We start from the raw sequence: 21,890 nt of genomic DNA on the forward strand, positions 1-21,890 counted from the left end.
CAATTTCATTTTTTCCTTTAATCTATTCATCATTACAATATTAATAAGCTTCCAAACTTAACAGTGACGTGAGGTAAAACATTGAATATGGAAAATCAAATGCAATGACTAAGGGGACATTACATATGGCGTCGTTTGTAAAAGTGAAATCAAAATACATTTCAACATTTACAATAAAGAGTACAAAATGCATTCGGAAGTATAAGAGGAAGTTATGTTCAAAGAGCTATAAATAAGATTGAACAAAACATAAATTTGTGCATTAGGGAGGGTGGTAACCCTTTCGAACATGTAGAGCATTAGAAACTAGTTTGTATAAGTTGATTTATTTATAATAACTACGATTAATATTATGCATATTATTATGGCGCGTTCTCACGACTCGTGTACTTGGCAAGTATTTTTTATTGGCCTACAGGATCTGGCGGGAGTGCGGCGTAGTTCCTATACCTAATAAATAACTTAGAAATTCTGTACAGATGCCCGACGACGCACCGTGTAAACCCTGTATAAGTGTATACCAATTGCAAAATAAATGTTTGTCAAGTACGCGGGTCGTGAGAATGCGCATTTAGATCGTACACTGAGATTTCAAATTCACAATAAAAAACGTTAAAAATATCTTTAATTTGCTGACCTGGATATTATTTATTTGAATCTTTCAATTGGCTCGATTGATTTTTTCTAAAAGGTAACAACAAGAAAAATTAAATTTAATTTTCAAAAAAATCCGGTCTAAGTAATTCTTTAAAATTTTAATACTTTATTGATGGTATCTTGGTGAACATCCCAAGGAGCAACTTTGCCCCAATTTAACTATCTTCGTATCTATTACCACAGAATATCTAGCTACACATTCGTAGCTAGATATTCTGTGCTATTACGTTTTCCGAGATACTACTGCTCGTACCTCGAAGTTGTAGTACCCGAAGTTGTATTCTTTTAGTTGTCTCATTCATTTTCATTTTTTATTTTCTAACTGTATTTTTTTGGGTCGAAATAATAGCTTAAACATAATATTGCAAAACATCTGCTAATCTTCTGTGGATTAGCTTAAGAAAAATGAAAAGCTGAATAATTCTCCTATTTAGACATTCGTCATTTAAATAAGACAAAATAACATTCAAGACATTGTCTGAAAAATAAAACAACATATCTTTTATATTCCGTTTTATTTAAATATTTTTTGTTATTTCTATAAAAATTCGAACAATTACAAGCGCCCATCAGCGGTTAATAATTACCTATTTACAATTTATATTGTACAAAATTTATTCACCCCTATCTAAACATTGTCCAAACCCTCTATGTCTTTTTCGCTTTTTTGTTCTCCTATGAAAGAAGTCTCCTCTGATATCACAGGCACCAGACCATTTTCTAGCTTGGGTGGCGTAAAGTTAGCAGCAGTTGGTTCAGGTTCTACCCTAGGTGTCTGAGGTCTAGGCAAAATGTTAATTTTAGGTGTAATTTCAGAATTTGGGACTTTTTTCATCAGTTCCATGGGGATTTCTTCTGATCTGGGTCGTGGCATTCTGGGAGAACCTTCTCTTGATCTTGTCCTGCTCGAGGAACCGTCGCGGGATCTGCTTTCCTTCTTGGTTGAAAGTGTAGACTGGCAGGGATTCGTAGAGTCTTTTTTAGATATGCGGGTAGGACTGTCACCTAAAAATGGAAGGAAATGTATTATACTAGTGTCAAATCTGCGGCTATTGAGGTGAAGATTAGTGCGATGGAACGATTAAAGCTAATATCACCAGTTCTTGTCCGCTATATATATAAATTATAGAAAAAAAATAGAATTTTGTTCACTTTTATCACCATTATTTAAAGGTGAAGTTAAATACTATAAAAAGTGGAGGAGGTTGCTATTGTGTGTTGAGGTTGCTAGTGTCCTTTCCTCAGTGGAAAAGGAGTACGACAGGGAGGCGCGATATCCCCAAAGCTGTTTACAGCAACACAAGAAGAAATCTTCCGTCAACTGGACTGGACCAACAAAGGATTAAAATTAGATGGAGAATATCTTAATCATCTGCGATTCGCTGAGGACATAGTCCTAATTGCCAATAGTCCCAAAGAACTACAAGTACAAATTAATGAACTAAATACAGCCAGCAATAAAGTGGGTCTCAAAATGAATTTAGCAAAAACTAAACTAATGTACAATGAACTAATGGAAAGAAAAGACGTTTCATATACTCAATCATATTTATCTAGAATGCTATTAAAAAGAAAACATTCGACCCATGTGTACTACCAGTCATGACCTATGTATGCGAAACCTGGACATTTAAAACGGACATCATAATGAAACTGCAGGTCACACAATGCTCAATGGAACGAATATGCTGGGAATAACCAAGAGAGACCGTAAAAGAATATAGTGGATACGACAAAAGACAGGTATAATAGTTGTCACCTGGCAAGAAGGACTGACAAAAGATGGACCACAAAAATTACAGCATGGTACCCACGAGGAATCATGAAACCTAGAGGAAGACCAACCCTGAGAGGGGACCATGATATTAGGAAATTAGCAGGCACAACTTGGGCCCGCATAGCCAACAATGGGCCCAACTACAAAGAGAGTATCTAAATGTGAGGGAGGCTACAGCCTAATTGGAAATGGTTGAATAAGCTGAAAATGATGATGATGATGATGCTAATATTCAGCTAAGCAGATGAATTTTTTTCGTTATTTTCAACCGTATTCTCTCTGCCTGAGATCCTAGAACAAACGATTTGTTAGTTGTTAGGGGTGACATCTACATAATTTTAGTTTTGTTTATCACATTACTTTATTATTTTAATTAGAGACTTTTATTAAAGAGTGTGTATTATTATTGTTCCTTATTATATAATTCACATTCCATCTCAACATTATCAGTGACACTGTAGAAGCTGAATGAGTTTATATTGTTTAACTGTATACTGTTATGTACAAGCTATCACACTAGACGCTCAATAGTATTTTTATAGAACTATAAATTTAGTTTCTTCGACATCGCTAGACGGCGCAAAAGACATTAAAGTACAGGTTTCTAATTTATATACGAAGATGACATGATAGCTTCTATGTGAACTGCCGTCTATGGTCTACTTTACAAAATGTTATTTTTATATCATTATTTAAATAATTTTTAACACAAATATTCCTGATTTGTCGGAAAGTTCGGCGATTTGTGTTTATAGTTTCTGTTTTTATTAGTTTGTGCATTTTGATATTTACAGTAGATCATCATTTTCGTGATAGATAGCGTGTGATAACTCTTTTAATAAACATATTTTAGAAATAATAATTTATAAACCAAATGAAAAAATTGGCGCCGGGAGGCACGTATAGGCGCCCATACTAAAATATATTAATAAAAAGTTGGTAGGCAGTTTTTTTAGTTTCAAAGTAAAGGAATTTTTCCAAAAAACTGCGACTTTGACTGATTTTGATGCTATTACAAATTTTGTTGCAAATATTATTCCTAATCTTTTCCCTAATCTTAAATTGAAAACCGCGTTTCGCTAGCTATTGTAATTTTGGAGTTACGATTTTTTAAAATTTTTAACCCCCTCCCATACCCCCTTACCAACCTCCCACCCCCACCAAAAACTAACGGCCAGATTCTCGGGTGCCACAGTATTTTTGTGCCAAATTTGGTTAAAATCGGTTTAGCGGTTTTTCAGTTATCGTCTTATATTGATTAGTTTCTTCCGGATCACCAGGTGGCTCAAAATGACAGATTTATTTGTTTTATATCAGTGTCCCAACTTTTTCTAGTACATGACATTAGTCTATGGCTATCACTTACTATCTCTGTGTCTTCGAAATTCGTCAGCTTTATGAATGACCCCTGGCGAACTCTCTCTTTTAGGAGCGGCAAATCCAGGAACTCTGGAGGGACCAAACAAGGGCCTGTTCTCCCTCAAGGACCTACCAGTTATCCTGGATCCATACAATCCTTGGCCGGTAAACGCTGGACTTGGCGGTCCTGACTGTCCCGGTATTTCCAAGAGACGAGCGATGTGTTGCATTTTCTTTTGACGAGCCTTGATACGACCCTGATTAAGAAAATACACAATTAATAACAATTTTACCAATATGATGCTTTAATACCTACCTTTGTTAGTCTTTGCTTAGCTGCCATACACCTGATGTTATCATCAAACAAGAACTTTGCGCTTAGCAAAGGAACTCTATTTGTTGTAGCTCCCGATATTGGTCTGTGAATTGTAATGTGTAAACATCTTGAATCGTCTTTGTCTCCTGTAACTTCTATGTCTTGCAGAAACCCGACTAGTTTGGCGACACCCCATCCTAACCTAAATGTAATACAATTAAATACGATTTTTGCTAAAATTCAAGGTATTGTACTCATGAGACACAGATCATAAAATACACTTTAAGAGTCTATTACGCTGTACTTTCGGGGCGCTCGTGCTCTCAGGGTCCGGGTAAAGCGGGTGTGTGGCCGAAGGAAATATATATTATATTTCAGAAATCTGCCTAAGGCTTAGGCCGATCCTGTCGTGTTAAGCCACACCCAAAATTCTAAATACACGTGCTTTGATTAAGGCTTGATTAAATTTTACAGAGCTTCAGCATTTGCCATAAAACAGCGAGCAATTTGTTACAAAACCATATAAATTATATATCATTGTAATCACAAAACTTCAATTGTTTCCGTATTGTAACGGAATTTTAAATTATATCTTTATTTTCGAGAAAATTTAGTCCAAACATAAGGAATATTTTGTTGATGTTCGACCATCAAAATCTTAAAAATAAAGAAGTGTAAAAATGTGCTACAATACGGAATATAATCCTATATCTTTAATTTCCTTCTTCATTTGTGTAAAAATACGTAGCCAGTTTTACATAAGACGTTAAATGCCGAACGCCTATTTTGCTTTTTTTTCGGACTAGTGAAATGGACTCTTAATAATACCGAAATTATAATGAAAGAACTGATAATCACTAAGAGGCATACTCTTCTGCCATCGATCAGTTGAATGATACTGAACATATACTGAATAAATCAAATATTTTTTCACCTTCTTATCGAATTTTTTGAATCAGCGCCCTCTATTAGATATGAAAATAGTCAACGTTTGACATACATTTAAACAGCTGATATTAACTGATTTACATCAGCTGGTCAAAACAGTAAACCTCTGACAAAACTAAAAAACAGGCAACCTAGAAACATGTTACATGTTTTTTAAAGAAAAGTTACAATATTAAAGAAACATTTTACCTTTTACTATCAGGCTCTACCAGGATTAGCTGCATAATATCTATCACCAAAAACCGTCGCATCTTCGTTCCATCTTTATACAGTACGGTACACGCGATAAGATCGGAGTTATCTGAAACGAAAAATTTAGTTTTATGAGCGGCATGGTTCATTTGAAATACCAGTGAATGAAGCAATCATTAGTGCACAATAAAAACAAGCTTTAGCGAAGATTAGAGATCAAAAGTTATTGAGTTATTTCTAAAACATTCAGTACCTAAACAGTATCGGCCAGTTAGTTTAAAACAATATTTTTTATTACAGTTATCAAATGTTTATTTTTTTTTAATTTTTATACTTTTTAATACCATCAATTTATACCAGATTTTTTTTATAACAATCAATGTTCTTACAAATGTATGTACCTCCAGAAACCGCCAAAAAAGTTCGCAACAATTTTTAGTTTCAGTTATACAAAGTGCTCTAAAAAGTTTGCAAAAAATGTAATATTGAGTTATTGAAGAAAAGTTTCTGTGGAATTTTTTCAGGCTTACCCAGTAAGGAATAAAATCATTTTCACTTTTGTTATGTGACAACTTTCAATTAAATCATGAAAAAAAACAACCAAATCATAGACAAAGAGTTTAAATTTCAAAAATCTTCTTAATAATAACACTCTGAGTAGAATGACATATCATATGTCAACTTTTGACATTTTCGGTTTAAAAAAAATCGTATTTTAAATTTCAATCTGGAGTGCCATGGCTGTGTTAAAAACAGTAATTTTTAATCAAGGAGCCTTGGAAAAATAGATTTGATCGTCTAATGTCTTTCGTGTGTTGTCCTGGCCGGTTAAAAGATACCCAAATCATAATTTTAATCATATCTCAATTTTTTCAAACGGAACAAGGGTCGCTCATTAGCATATTTAGAAGAAAATACATTTTTTACAAATAATTTGGTACCACACACTTGGTATTTCGAGTCAAATTGTCGTTAAGAACCGCATTTTACAATTTAAAATAAACCATAAATATGCAAAAATGTCAAAAGTTGACATATGATACGTCATTCTATTCAGAGTGTCATTTTCTGTCCAATAAAGTAGAAATATACCGAGGGCGCCATTTAAAAATCAAAAGTTGTAGTCATTTCCGGTGAAACAGAAAGTGACCAAAAACAATTGAATACGTTAATTAATCCTAATTTATGTCATATACTAACATACCAAATCTCGTTTTTTTATCTGAAAAAATAAAAAAGTTATAGTGGTCAGCCACTTTTAAGACGCACCCCCACACAGTCACATAACACATTCACACAAAAGTGTTCATCAGTGTAAACATTGTTATCAGTAAATAATATTTAAGCTAAATTAGCAAAATATATCAAGAACTACATACTACAAAATCTATTAACACAAAGCACACCACAATTTACAAAGCAAAGAAAAATAAGAAGAAAGTAGAGCAAAAACAAACACTTAAAATCAAAACTATTTTTAATTTATTAAAACATACGATACAGTAAATTTCAGAAACAAAAAGTGTTTAAAATTGCTCAACTAAATCAAATCAAGCCAAACTGAAAACTAGCGATTGCTTAATTCACTTGGCTGATGACACACAACGAGCTATACTCAGATCCAGGGCATGGTCTATCTGCACGCAGCTCTGGGGATTCGTTAGTGGTAGTTGGTTCTCTACTTCGCCGCTGAGTGTTAGCAAACTGTTGCGCATCAGAAAGAACAACCGTATTGCTCTTCTTGCCTTCTCGCTCTAGAAAAATGTAAATATGTATTACAATATAATGATACAAATATATAGGGTGTAAACCTAACCAGAAATAAGTACAAGTATTTAAAGGGGTGGTAGATTTGATCAAAAGAAACACATGGTAATCGCAAAATAATTTCCGATGCACGTGATCAACTTTGAGTGACAAGCGATGGCGACAGCGCTGCCAGATTGTGACGGATTTATGAGATGAATCTTAATTTAAAAGTGACAAACAATACATTTAAGATATCATTTTTTAAAGATTTTTACGTTTAAGTTTTAATTTTATAACTAATATTTTAGTAATTAATTGATTTATTTGTTTTATAGCTTATTTTATTTATTACATATTGGCAAAAACTAGTCCATTATGAAGATTATTCTAACCGATATTATGGGTTATTTATTTATTTATTGTACATCTTACACCTTGCTAAACGGGGCAATGTGACCAACATAGCCACAATAAAATTCGGTTTGAACTAATTTTTGCAGCTTTAATCTAAATAAAATATCTGTTATAATCATTTGCTCTATAAAGTAAAATGAAGAGCTGCTCGGTATCTTAAATTATACAACAAATTTAAAAATTTTTGCCAAAATTTCGTTTAGTCAGGTTTATAGACTTTAGTGTTAATATCGATATGATTGCATCGGAAAATCTTTTGCAATGACAATATTTTCCCTTTACCATTTTTAAAATAAATTGATAATAACTGAGTTATTTAACTTTGAAAATTTGAAAAAATAATGGCAACATTTTGAGAGCCGCCGGCGCCGGGGCAAGCGAGAGGAAAAGTGATAGCGGCAGTGTTGGCACAGCTACCGCATTCGGGATAATCTATCCCGATCTTTGAATAAGAAGACTAAGGAAGGAGCATATCAAAAATCTTAGGTACACCGCGATGGGCCTCAAATATGGCCGACTTAAATACCGGTTTATCAGTGTCGTCCTAATTTTATTTAAAAAATGTAAAACTATGTGTAGGTTAGACGTGGGGTAGACTCAATAATTTGTTGTTTTATGTTACGTTGTGAATAAATGTTGGTAGTTATTCAAATTGTTATAAAATATATAATTCTAATAAAAATAGATAAGTTATAATAAGTATTTATTAACACAAACATCCGATACGCTACTGAAGCAGGTAAGTCAAATTAACGTATCTAAATTCTTTGACAAGTAATAAATAAAAGCTAAAATGCAAGAAAAATATATAATTTAGTTAATTTAAGTGAATTTCATAAATGATCGGTTTACTACACGTATGTATATTATATAGTCACTTACTAGCGAAAAGTTGTTCCATTATTTCACTCAATTTTTGCCGAGATCTACCGCACGCTACACAACCAACTATTTTAGAATCTTTTTCGATAAATCGCGATAGTGTCACTGTTAATTTAAGTTCTGCCACAATTTCCATCTAGATTTACTACCTTTATACAACTATCAGTAGTAGAATAAATAATAAATAACATAAAATCAGCTCCGTAAAGACTGACAAATCCACAAAATTTCAAATCAAATTCAAATGTGTCAAATGAATCGTCAAACAGAACTGTCAAGGATCCCCACCCTAGAGAGCTTTTATGGTGGCTTTTCCGCCCACCATGCATAAATATATGGATAGCATTATGCTCCTTCCTTAGTCTTCTAATTCAAAGTTAACTTGTAAACTTGATACTGTACCAACCTTGATTTCATGCATATTTTCATCATTTCATTTAGGTTTGTAGCTTCCGAATAAAGGTTGATTCTCACTATACTTTCCATATCAGCTCCCTTCCGTTTCCCTTCCGTTTACATAAAATATTATATCATGTAAATGAATAGGACAATGCAAACTATCCGTTCCGTTTCCCTTCCGTTCCATATCCTTTCCTTCCATACATTTTTTTGCGGACGGACTGAAACGTATCGGAAACAGCGTTGTCAAGTTCTTATATGTGTACCAGCTCTATTAAAATTTTGCTGATATTTATTCATCCTTTCACCTCTTAACTAAATGTATTACCTTTTTCAAAAAATACAATTTTTTAAAATGTAATGATATAAATTGTACAATAAAAAGTATGGAACTGATACGGAACGGAAGCTTACGTAGAGCGTCAATACAATAAAAATACGGAACGGATATGGAATGGAAACGGAAGGTATAGTGAGAACCAACCTTAATGGTCTAGGTAAAACATCTAGCTCATTTGCCAGCTCAGATTAGAATTTGGGGTTAGTAACTCGCATTTTCATTGGAGGACAGTGTCATATTTATTTCAAACCAATAATCAACGAGAACATTCGTATAATTTAATAAAATTACTATAAATCACTATAAATAAAGAATTGTTTGAAGCTGAACTGTTGAGCTGTAATTTCTGTATTATTACTCCGGTAAATGTTGGAGATAAACAATTGTGATTATTTAAAATTTTATTTTAAGATGAAACTTTTGTTAACAACATTTTGAGAATTCGAATAATGACAAGACAAGTGACATCTGTCTAAAAAAGACAGCGATTTAGAGTGACAATTTGGTTATATAAAATTTAGAGTGACAATTTTGATTATGCAAAAGAAATACATATTCTATGAGTTTACTGGTTGTCTAATGATTAACATTAATTTAAAAATAAATCCCCAACATGAATAATGAACAAAACATTTAAACAAAAACAGACCACACAAAACAAATTGTTGGTTAGTAGCAGTTAGAAGTAGTCAGAGATATAGATGTAGTAGTATTTTGGTTTGAAATGGCCACAGCTATCCGGCCGGGTAATAGAATTATCGTTTTTTAATAAAAATAAAAAAAAACATCAAATTATAAAGCTAGAATAGTAAACGGTTGTATATTAACTGTAATTTTTTTGAAGTTTATAAAAAGCATTCATAAAACAATATATATTCTGCAAATCCTTCAATTTAATAGCTGTTAGTAAGAAGTTTCCCTTCAAATACACGCACATAGAGCACAAACAATTTTTTTGTAGAAATTTAAAAATGCGAACTTATAACTTAATAACATAGAGAATATAGATAACGTAGGAAATGGCAACATTGCATTCTCTCAAAGCACTATAAAAAATTTCCGGAAACTGAACAAGCGGCACCTCAAAAGTCTTTCAATATTTTCCCGAATATGTGAAGAAAAATATAAATTTTTCAACAATTTTTTTTTCCGAAAAAAACTATACTACCATTTAAAATACTTGCACTTATTTCTGGGACGCCCTGTATAAATTTATCCGTCAAAGTAGAAATCGTTTTGATAAAATTAATTTCTCATAAAAATAATTACTTACCTCACCACAAGGCAGGCGTTTTACAAAATCTATTCCAGTCATTGGCGTGCCTGTAGGAGGTAAAAGTATTGCGCTATCCATGCACAACCATTCGACATTGAGCGGCCCTTTTGACATATCACAGTATCTAGAAAAAGAGACAAATATATTTCCTCCACATCAAAACAATGTTGTCCTTTTATTCCCAAAACTTAACGCTTATAGGTTTGGTGCATTCTCCGCCGGTGCTGCCACCATCGGAGAATATCGTTAACAACTGCTATATACAAATACATGGGTTTTAAACGCGAGTATACGAAAAATGTATTATATTTATAATTATTCTAAAAGCGTTAGGAAATATAATTATTTGATATTTTCAGAAGGTCTAATTTTATTTATGCATATTATAATTTATTATTCCAGCAAAAAACACTTTTTAGATGAGTTCAACTACGGTAGCGAGCATAGTTTTACTAGGTTTTGCTAGTGAGGTCATAATTGGGGCTATTTTTTAGATCGTCATAAAACATTTAATCACTAGTTGAAAAAAATTATACCATTAATATTGCAAATTATATTTTAACCTCTCATTAGTATTGTCTATTTAATTTTTTGATTATGTAACGAGCACTTTGTTTTTTTTTACTCACTTGTTTCGTTGAACTGCTTGAATCAATTTTTGCTTTTGATCAAATCGGTGTGAAAAACTATGATGCTATAAAATGTTGTTTCGGGAGAGTTGAGTATCCGGGAAAGTTGAGTTATTGAATGTTATTACACCCAACAACGCTCTAATTACGCCCTTCTTTGAGCGTTAGCATTTTTTCGCCAATTTTATTAACATTTGAAATTGTCACAACACAACACGACGCCTGGTTCGGATTCTTTTTCACTTATTTTTTACTACCCAAAACAGCGTTACATCACACAAACCTCGTACCTGAGTGTTTTATAGTTTTCATAACTGCACTAGCAAAACACTAAAATATTTAAATATTTTGACAAAGCCACGATTTCAATATTATTTTAATGCGATCAACACGAACTCTAACCGGGAGAGCGTAAGATACATAGCAAAAATTTCTGAGTTCTGCCGTTTACAGCGCTGCGGTAGGAATTTTTTGAAATCAACTGAAATGCACCAAGCCTATAACCTAAAGATAAATATAATAAAAATAGACATAAAAATTGGAGATATATTCTAAGATTCTTTAGAAAAAAGAGTCAGTCTTTAGAAAAACAATAAAATATTATTTCAATTTTTTCTAATAAATCTATACAGGGTGAGTCTTAAAAAAGTGCAAATATTTTCAGGGCTGGGCTATTTCGACCTATATGTCTATGAGGTTTTTTTCGCTAAAAAAAAGATGTTGAAAATCGTGCATTTTCTTTTAAATTTTCCTGTATATTTTTCGAAAACTTTTTAGAACTGCCTGTTCACCGCAAATTTTCCCACGGTATAATTTTTAATCTCCGATATTCTTTGAATAAGAAGACTAAGGAAGGAGCATAATGCTATCCATGTATTCATGCATGGTGGGCGGAAAAGCCACCATAAATGCTCTCTAGGGTGGGAATCCTTGACAGTTCTGTTTGACGATTCATTTGACACATTTGAATTTGATTTGAAATTTTGTGGATTTGTCAGTCTTTACGGAGCTTATTTTATGTTATTTATTATTTATTCTACTACTGATAGTTGTATAAAGGTAGTAAATCTAGATGGAAATTGTGGCAGAACTTAAATTAACAGTGACACTATCGCGATTTATCGAAAAGACTCTAAAATAGTTGGTTGTGTAGCGTGCGGTAGATCTCGGCAAAAAATTGAGTGAAATAATGGAACAACTTTTCGCTAGTAAGTGACTATATAATATACATACGTGTAGTAAACCGATCATTTATGAAATTCACTTAAATTAACTAAATTATATATTTTTCTTGCATTTTTAGCTTTTATTTATTACTTGTCAAAGATTAGATGTCAAAGAATTTAGATACGTTAATTTGACTTACCTGCTTCAGTAGCGTATCGGATGTTTGTGTTAATAAATACTTATTATAACTTATCTATTTTTATTAGAATTATATATTTTTATAACAATTTTAATAACTACCAACATTTATTCACAACGTAAAATAACACAACAAATTATTGAGTCTACCCCACGTCTACCCTACATCATAGTTTTACATTTTTTAAATAAAATTAGAACGACACTGATAAACCGGAATTTAAGTCGGCCATATTTGAGGCCCATCGCGGTGTACCTAAGATTTTTGATATGCTCCTTCCTTAGTCTTCTTATTCAAAACCGATATTCATATTATCATAGTTACGGCTTTACTCTATGGTTACGGAAATAAAAGGGATGCAAATACAGAAAAAATCCGGTGGCTCTCAAAATTTTTTCATAAAAAATCTTTTTTTTTTTAATTTTCAAACTTCAGGTTCAAACTAGGTTATTTTGGACTTATTTGAAAAATGGTAAAGAGAAAATATGTTTCTTTTATCAAGATCTACCAGCCCTGAAAATATTTGCACTTATTTAAGACTCACCCTGTATAATACATTTTCACTATGTTTAGGGCTTGAAACTATAAAGTAATTATCCTTTCTATAACATGAAATTGAATATTAAAGTATGTTTGAGATGTAGTCTAGTCCATAAAGCTACATTACACTTTGAAATGAATGTCATATCTAGTGCCCACTGATAGCTTAATATCATTTTTAGGGGGAGTTAGAAGATTTAAATTAAAGTAAAAATGAGTAAATTTTATACAAAATAATGAAATTTCCAAAAAATAATACTCACTCATGTTCAAACATATCTAAAAATATTTCTTCACTTTTATAAAAATTCCTAAGCAAAGCCATACTTTGCGATTTAGCTGTTTCTAAAGAATGCTGATGTGCATCTGATAATATATTTTTTCCGTCACATATCACAAGTTGAAGTAGAATTTTTAGCGTCAGCTCTAATGTCACTAATCGTATTCTGAAAAAAAATTATTTTAAGTCACACTAAATTTAATATTAAAATTTAAAGTGACTTACCTACAGGATGGCTGACATGCCAATAAGATTATAGCTAGGAGCTTATCAACTAAAAACGTATTATAAGAGTATTTTACTTCTTTTGTCGATGATTTCGATGAAATTGACTTCTTTGGCTTTAAAACTTGTTCTATTATATCAGATGACACGCCTAAAAGGATAATACAATAAATGATATATCTTATGTAATTTTATTGTTGTCGATTCAATAATATATACTGTGTTTTTTTTAATTGGATTAGGACCGAAAAAAACCCAACAGAAGTCCTTTGTTTTAAATTTGTCGACTTTTCGCAAAATTTATTTGCATCTTCAGGACACTACAAAGTTAAGGGAATCATCACTATCATCAATTAATTTTCATAATAAAAATTTAAAATATATTGAAACCATGTTGATTAAAAATAATTATCCGATATCTATGATTAAAAAAAATTTTAACAAGAAAATCTCTGTAAAATCTACTAACCAAAATGATAGAGAAGTTTATTGTAAAATACCTTATATCGACTGTCTGTTAGAACAAACTAAAAACTCATTTAAGGGTCATATTACAAAAAAACAGGAAAAAATAAAAATTGCAACAAGGAGTCATTACACCAGAAAGAGACGGTTCTTTTCAAAAACAAAAGAATAAAAAAGAACTGAAATCCGGCATAATATATAACATTCCTTGTACTCAATGTCTTAAAAGCTATGTTGAGCAGACCCATAGATATTTAAAACAAAGATTAAACGAACATAAAAATGACCATAAAACTTTATTTTGAAATCTAATCCTACCGCATTAGTAGAACACAAATTAGAGACAGGCCATAACTTCGATTTTGACAATACCACTATTTTACAAACACAATCTAATTATAAGAAAAGATTATTTGCAGAGATGATAGAAATCCAAAAAAACAAAAATTGCGTTAATAAAAGAACAGACGTAGAAAACCTGAGTACAGCATATTTTAATATTCTTTCAAAAATTAAATAATATAACTTCAAAATAATGGTTTAAATCCATGACGTGCATCGCAAATTTTTTTGCGATTACCGTATATGAATTTCCTACCTCTGTTGTTTGCCATCGCGTACAACAAGCTCAAAGCAAAAAGAACGGCGTAGTCATTTTCCGAACAGTCTAACGCAGTATAGACGGTCTCTAAAAATGGCCGTTCACTGCCTAGATTATCCGAAGGTGGAACTTTCGCTAATTTCTCTTTTTCTTCGTCTGTAATATTCTTCGGTTCGTCCAGTAGGTTCTCTTTGGAACTGGTGCTTTCTTTTGAACTGGTGCGATCGCACAGACTGTCCTCCAAATCTTTCTTTTCGTTTTCGAAATGTTCCAGAAGTTTAGACGCACCTGCAACAATAAATAGTATAAGTAAGTAAACGCAAACATAAAAAAAACAAATAAAAAAAAATATAAATGCAAACATATGTTTTATTACATAGCTTTACATAATGTAAAAAAATACGCGTGGATCTGGATCTCAGGGTACGAACATAGTGGAGGCAGGTTTCTGCTTTCCGGCAACCAGCGCCGTCTCTGGGGACCTATTCTTGACCACATATCGCTCACATCTCGCATCTCCGAAAAAGCCATATAACAATACACGTGATGCGTAACTTTGCGTATATGCCGTGTATTGTTATATGGCTTTTCGGAGATGCGAGCAGGGTTCGGAAGTAGTTAATTAAGAGGAAATTTATCTGATTAACTAACCTAACCTAACCTAACCATATCCAAATGCCGCTCCCGCCGCGCTGGCGCCGCACATAGGGGTATTTGGTCTATAAACCTGGCCAAAAGTGAAATATTTTTATTTTCATTTTTTATCTTAACTGAATACAAATCTATAAATACTAAATGCAAGCGCGTTTATTAATTAGCTTTTTTAAGTCGTAAGTTGACTATCAAATAAATAATATATTTCAGTTAAAAGTATGAATTATCTTGAGTGTATTCTGAATATTTCTAAGATTATAAAATAGTGGAATTGTTTGTAGTGCTTTTTTTGTCAATTGTTTATAATAACTGTCATCATGGATACAGAGCCAGCTGACAAGTCCTGTTTTATGCCATATTTTTATTTTGAAACGTTTCCTTCTATTCTATTTCTTTATAATGTTTTATATTTAAAAAATCAGAGGCATTTTTATAAGGTGTAAGACTATTCGGCAATATTCCGCATGGAAATTAGTATCCGTTCAATGCTTAAAGTCTCCAGCTTTGGAATATGTACAAAAATCTTGCCAATATTTGCCACTGCCAAAAAAACATTGATTTAAATAGATTCTTAAAGGAAATAGTCTTTACCCTATAACACCCATCCTCGCTCAAATATCGTCTATAATATACAAATTACTTTCTTGTTCTAGCATCCTCATCCAATTGCTTGATTTTGCACAGAATGGCCCTATTTGATCGGTGGAAAGGGTTTCAGAGTAGAGGAAAAAATATTGTGTAGGAAAAACAAAATGGGGTTCCATATTAGCAACCTCTCCTCTAATTAATAATTAATATTACAAGCAAAAAAGCAAAAAAATCATAAAACATAATTTTGGCCAACTTTTAGTTCTTAATACCCTCTGTGTGCCGTCGGCGCGTGCAAAAGCAGAAATAAATAAATTTTCGTTCCGGTAAAAGCGAGAACGCCGATGAACGCTGGTTGACGGTGCCTGCCTGCCATCTGCCTGCTTTCACTGTGAACTAGCCGATTTGATAACACGCTTTAATTTTTCAAGGTTATACGCGCGAGGCGGCGCGGCGCGACGCTACGATGTACCCATATACAGGGTGTCCCAGAAATAAGTGCAAGTATTTTAACATAACTGGTAGTATAGTTCAACCCCAGAAACACGCCAATGAGGTTTTTTCTAAATATATTTTTTTTGAGAATTCGGATTTTTTTGAAAATTTTTTGGAATTTTTTAGTTTTTATTTAAAGAAAATAATTTCTTGATAATATGGCAACATAGGTAGTAGATTAAAGTTACAAGAAAGAAAATCCAGAAAAGATCCAGTGGTTCTCAAAATTTTAGCAAAAAATAATTTTTTTTGGAAATTTTCAAAGTAAAATAACTCCGTTATTTTGGACTTACTTGAAAAACTATAATGAGAAAATATGTTTCTTTTATCGAGATTAGAGGTGTGTAGTTCGTGAACGAACTAGTTCCAATGAACCATTCCGACTCCGGAATGAAAGGAACTAGTTCCTGGTTTCTCAAAGAACTAGTTCCTCAGGGCCTGTTCCGGGATCGAGACTGTGGCCGATATAGAATAATATGCGACGGATCGGCTAGCGCGCGTAGCCCGATGGTAGGCAGGAGTGGGGAGTGCCAGCCGTACGTTATCGGATCCGGACCTACAGGAACTGAACTAAATAAAAAACTAGTTTACGTACGCACGGATCGGGCCAGCGCGATCGATGCTAGGCAGGAGTGGGGAGTGCCAGCCGTATGCCGTATGTTATCGGATCCGGACCTAAAGGAACTAGAGGAACTAAATAAAAGACTAGTTTACGTATGGATCAGTCAGCGCGATTGATGCTAGTCAGGCGTGGGGAGTGCCAGCCGTATGTTATCGGATCCGGACATAGAGGAACTATTAAAATACTAGTTCACGGGAATCTATTCAGCCGGCAGATCCGCGATATAATACAAGAAGACGACGATGGATTCGGCCTTGTCTATTGCCACAGCCAGCGCGGCGTAATTACCACAGAAAATTGTCGTGGATACTGTTTTTGATTTTTACTTTGTTTTTTAAATATTTTATGGGAATGTTTCACTTTAGGTCCCTAAAATTAAGAAATATCTTATAAAATGAAGTAGATATTCTGAATTTTTAGACAAAAACAAAAAGGTTGAAGTGGGGAAAAATAATTTTTTTCATAAATTTTTCGTATTATTTCCTTCAATCGATTTGTGATATAGTTTTTAAACTCTGATTTGAGTTTCTTTAATTTTTTTATCTGCTATAAAACTTACCTATATGTTTTTAACATATGCAATTACTACGTCTTCTTATATTTCGTACATTATAACAATTATAATGATCTGTATAATTTTGAATAGTAACTGGGGGGTGAATAGTTCTGACTGAAAACGAAATCCATTAGCAAGCAACGGGGATGTCAATGTTAGTCGGGAACTATTGTGAACTAAGAACCTAGTTCAAGGAACTATTCTTCTGGAGGAACTAGAACTAAGGAACTAGTTCCTCCCAAGGAAATTCCCACCTCTAATCGAGATCTACCACCCCTTAAAATACTTGTACTTATTTCTGGGATACCCTGTTTATAACAATATATTAGATGTATATCATTATTCACTTAAAAATTTCTAAATCCGCTCCTGGCGTGACCCCCACCAAAGGAACCCAGATCGGAAAAACAGGCAGCCTTCGCGCATTATAAAATAGAGCATTTGTTACCTCTTTCTCTTCTAACCTCTTTGGGAAAACAATAAAATATATGTATTAAACATAAATCATGTCTTACAATAATTATAAAAATAATTAATTACTCAGAATACAGAATTACAAATAAACTGAGAAAATTGAAATGAGGTTAAGTTTAACATGGAGAAAAGTTATTTATTACAGTTGTGTGCATGACTCAACCATTAGTAGGTAGTGAGCATAAAATTCCTTTGGCCAGCCAAAGAGCCAGCCACTGAGACTGAGGGGTATAATTTATTTACGGCATTTGGAATGTAGAGTTCACTAAAGCGGTCTCGCAATGTGCAATGAGATGATGAAACAGAAAAGTTGTTCATAATTTGATGAACAATAATTCATTAGTATTTAAGAAAGTTCAATAAAATTAAAAGCACAGGTGGAAAAAAACAAATTTATAAAAAATACATTATTGGTAAATGAATTCTATAATATAAGTCTATCCAACAAGAGAAGGGATGATTTGGATATCCAAAAATTACAAATTACTTTTAAAATGAAAGCCAACAACTGTCTACTGTCACTAGTCACTATCATACAATCTCTCATTAGATAGACTATACTAGTTTTGATAAACCCAAGCCAATAAAAATTGCATTAAAATCCGTTTAAAAAATGATGTGCATGTAAATAACAATAAATTCAGTTAATTGGTACATTTGAAAATTTTCAAATTAAGCGCCAAAATGTTTTTAGGGTTGCATAAATCATTAAAAAATACAACAAACAATATAAACATACCTTTTTCAAAGATGCTCCTGTCTGTTTTCAAAATGATCCACGCCAATGTATGCACCAACGGCGAATGGGATAATATTAAAAACACTTGTGATAACAAAAACAATGCTACAACACACGATACTTTTCCAGCTGTCGGGTCTTGTAGTCTAGGCGAATCAGAACTACCAGATGAACCTTAAATAATATACAATGCGATCAAAGAGTTTTATGATCAAACATGCTTAAATTACATACTTTTGCTTAATATTTTTGCCACAGCCTGATTAACACCTTCAGGTATCGAAGACTTCCTTCTACTCGTTGCCAGTGAACAAATATACAGAGGAATAAGTAATTTGTGTAGCAGATGGTCTGTTAATACATGATTTAAGTCTGTTATATTAAGACAGAGAATGTCATTTAGATAGTGAAGGTGGTCTAAATGTTCTGCCACAAGATCTGATAATCTGTTCTGAGACTGATGACTACAAATAGTAAAATGTTTTGAATTATTGCTTTATACAGGGTGATGCAGTGTTTGTACTTACTCAGCATCATTTCTAACACAGTTATCCAACTCTTGTATGTGTTTTCCAATAAACCATACAATATTCGAAAAATACGGTGCTGCCGTTCTGTCTCTTATAAAAGCCAACATACTACTGTCTTCTACTTTATATACATTGAGAGTTAAAGTACGTACAGCTATTCGTACCATAGATTCAGGGTGGTTAAAAAATTTGATTGCTTCAGTGTACAAAGGAAAATCATTTGTATGCTAAAAAAATAGTATTCACACATATCAGAATTCATAATAAATTTTATTAGAAACAGTGTACTTACTTCGTTATAAAAGAAGTGAATAGTATGAGCATTCAATTTGAGGCTTAAGGTTTTCAAAAATGAAATATAATATGCCATTACTTCTTCATCAGAAAAGTCAAATTTGTGTACAATAATGGAATTTACATGGTTGTTTGATAACAAATAATCTGAAATAAAAAAATATTGTTTATAAAACAGAACCAGAGTCCAACCTTGATATTAAAACATTCTTATATTTATCTTAAAAAAGTGTGATAAAATTTGTTATTTTATGCATATTTTAATAAAAGATTTTAAAACATTCCAGATATGATAAAAACCTTTCATAATTATATTTTTTGTTGATTTCTACACACAATTTAATACTTACATAAAGATGTCTCATTTCTAATATTCTCAAACAAAATGTTTAACGTTTGTAATAACTGTACACACACATAGTTTGAGCCTCCACTTCTTTGTCTCATTATTCGTAAGAAGAACGAAAGCATGTTCTTCTCCAAAAAGAAACTAAAAAACAAATGTTAAAATAACTATTCAATGATATCTCCTTTATTATACATACTCGAACACTGAAGAGTCATTTTGATCACCCCAAATTAATATTTCAGCTATGGATCTCAGTGTTTCCACTAAAAGACCTCGATTATGTTCTGACACTGTTTGATTTCTGGATAAAACATTGTATAAGTATTTCAAGTGTTCTAGGGAATGTGGATTTTTCGGACGACCCCATCCTCCTCCAAACCAGCTCCTACTTCGAAACATTTCTTGCATTTATCACTAAACTACGCCGATAACAAATTTAAGAGCGATCAATGTTCGAGAATAATTTAGTAACATTGCTGTCACTGTAAATTACTAATAGGAAACTTTAACCTACTGATTTGTTTGCACATTGTTATTTATATTACTTCACATAAAGTACCTTTTTTTGCTTTATTTATCTAATTTTAAATGGAAAAATAGATTATTAGATCACAATTTGTCAAAACTTTAATTATAATGTGACATCTGACAGGTGGAAAACATATGATTATTTAGGGAATTTATTTTTGATGGTATTGTGTGAGAGAGCTGCCAACAGCAGAAACCTTTAATAGAAAATTCCTAGCGCATTCGCCATGTTCTAAATAAATATGAATAATTATCAAGTGTAAAAATGTAGACAAAATTAAAGAGTACTTCATCAAGTAAAACAGTACTTGATAACGTTTGTAGTTTACAAGCTATTCAAAATAAAGCACAATAAAGGTCCAAAATCAATCTTTTATTAAATTTATAAATTATCCTTGCATTCGACTTTTTTTAAATTCATAACTTGAAAATAAAATGGACTTAAAAAATTGAAAAAAATATAGACTTAAGATAATGTTTTACCGAAAAACTAAATCTTGAATTAAATCGTTAGATTTAATCCGACTAATAGTGATGAGCAAATGCAAGATCAGGACCAATATTTCCCTCCTCTTAGTCTTTCCTGTGGTCTTGCTGTGTAGTAAAAGCAGTCTGGGTTTCTTTTGCATAGCACGGTCTTGGTCAAGCCTTGTACTTTATAACAGATTGTTGCTAGAGGCACATGTAGATATTCTGTACATCTTCACTAATATCTCCACTGCTAAGCTACAAGCACAAATTAATGAATTAAATACAGCCAGCAATAAAGTGGGTCTCAAAATAGATTTAGCACAAACTAAAAAGTAATGTATAACGAACTAGTAGAAAGAAAAGACATCCTATTAAATAACACAACACTTGAAATAGTAGAAGAATATATATATTTGGGACAACTAATACACATCAGCTCGGGATCTCTATAACTAACTACTAAAAATCAATATAAACTCCATGCTGTTTAAATCTTGAGTGCCACTCTATCTAAAGAAGAAAACATTTGACCAATGTGTACTACCACCCAAGTAGCATTTTCACGACTTGCGACCACATGTTTACTAATCACAACGTTGGATTAGTTACAAAAAATAGTTAGCTCCCTACCTTGGGTATTAAAATAAATTTAAACGTTTTTATAACGTTGTGCCGACGTTGGACTAGTACTACAGCAAAGTAGAAGCTTCTGCGACGTCGAATAAATGTTGTCTTGTAACCTTTTTTGCTTAAGTGATCTTTAGGTGATTCGGACAACGTAGTTACAACGTTGGACAATATAGAGTTTTCCGACGTCAGTTTCAGGACCTATTCCAACGTTATGCAAACGTCGTTTGTTTTACTAATTCCAACGTTGTTTAGATTTCCTTATTCTTACGTTGGTAGGACGTCGAGTCACTACTTTTGCAACTGTATTGAACCATAACCTTAAATTTTAAATTTTCACTTCATTGTTCTGTTCGGTCAGACAGTTCAGTGCTGTTTTTGTTTTTATAAAAAACTTAATTAAAATGGGACATAAGAAAGGTACATATAAAACTAAATTTAAATATACATCGACATATATTACCGATAGTTTATCCACTGCCTCGTTTATTTATATTATAGAGGGCGGCACAAGCTAGACTCTAGGATGACTAAATTAGGCAATCTTG

General features: G+C 32.5%; 1 protein-coding gene across 3 annotated transcripts; it reads right to left on the reverse strand.

The window, feature by feature from the left end:
* Positions 1–1,155: 1,155 nt before the first annotated feature.
* Positions 1,156–20,366, reverse strand: LOC115881772 (protein CLEC16A homolog). 3 transcript variants are annotated; one of them, XM_030899412.1, is made up of 15 exons: positions 19,913–20,366; positions 19,718–19,857; positions 19,366–19,514; positions 19,071–19,300; positions 18,778–19,007; positions 18,544–18,717; positions 14,413–14,703; positions 13,350–13,500; positions 13,108–13,290; positions 10,307–10,433; positions 6,865–7,003; positions 5,247–5,358; positions 4,110–4,311; positions 3,801–4,050; positions 1,156–1,662 (listed from the first exon to the last, which is right to left on the reverse strand). In XM_030899412.1, exons 1-15 carry the CDS (start codon positions 20,122–20,124, stop codon positions 1,286–1,288), a joined length of 2,967 nt encoding a protein of 988 aa, XP_030755272.1. In that variant the 5' UTR covers positions 20,125–20,366; the 3' UTR covers positions 1,156–1,285. The 3 variants fall into 3 exon arrangements, with proteins under 3 accessions (XP_030755272.1, XP_030755269.1, XP_030755268.1); XM_030899409.1 differs by having other exon boundaries at positions 6,856–7,003; XM_030899408.1 differs by having other exon boundaries at positions 6,853–7,003.
* Positions 20,367–21,890: the final 1,524 nt, after the last annotated feature.

The sequence above is a fragment of the Sitophilus oryzae genome, unplaced genomic scaffold (assembly GCF_002938485.1).
Source record: "Sitophilus oryzae breed Bouriz unplaced genomic scaffold, Soryzae_2.0 scaffold_173_pilon_pilon, whole genome shotgun sequence".
NCBI lineage: Eukaryota > Metazoa > Arthropoda > Insecta > Coleoptera > Curculionidae > Sitophilus > Sitophilus oryzae.

Bases quoted from the DNA above. Each gene is read 5' to 3' on its own strand.
- LOC115881772 (XM_030899408.1), bottom strand. From the start codon at position 20,124: ATGCAAGAAATGTTTCGAAGTAGGAGCTGGTTTGGAGGAGGATGGGGT. The intron at 5,359-6,852 runs GTGTGTCATCAG...TTTTCGTTTCAG, and splicing joins GGATCTGAGTATAGCTCGTT to ATAACTCCGATCTTATCGCG. The intron at 4,051-4,109 runs GTAGGTATTAAA...TTTCTTAATCAG, and splicing joins CTAAGCAAAGACTAACAAAG to GGTCGTATCAAGGCTCGTCA.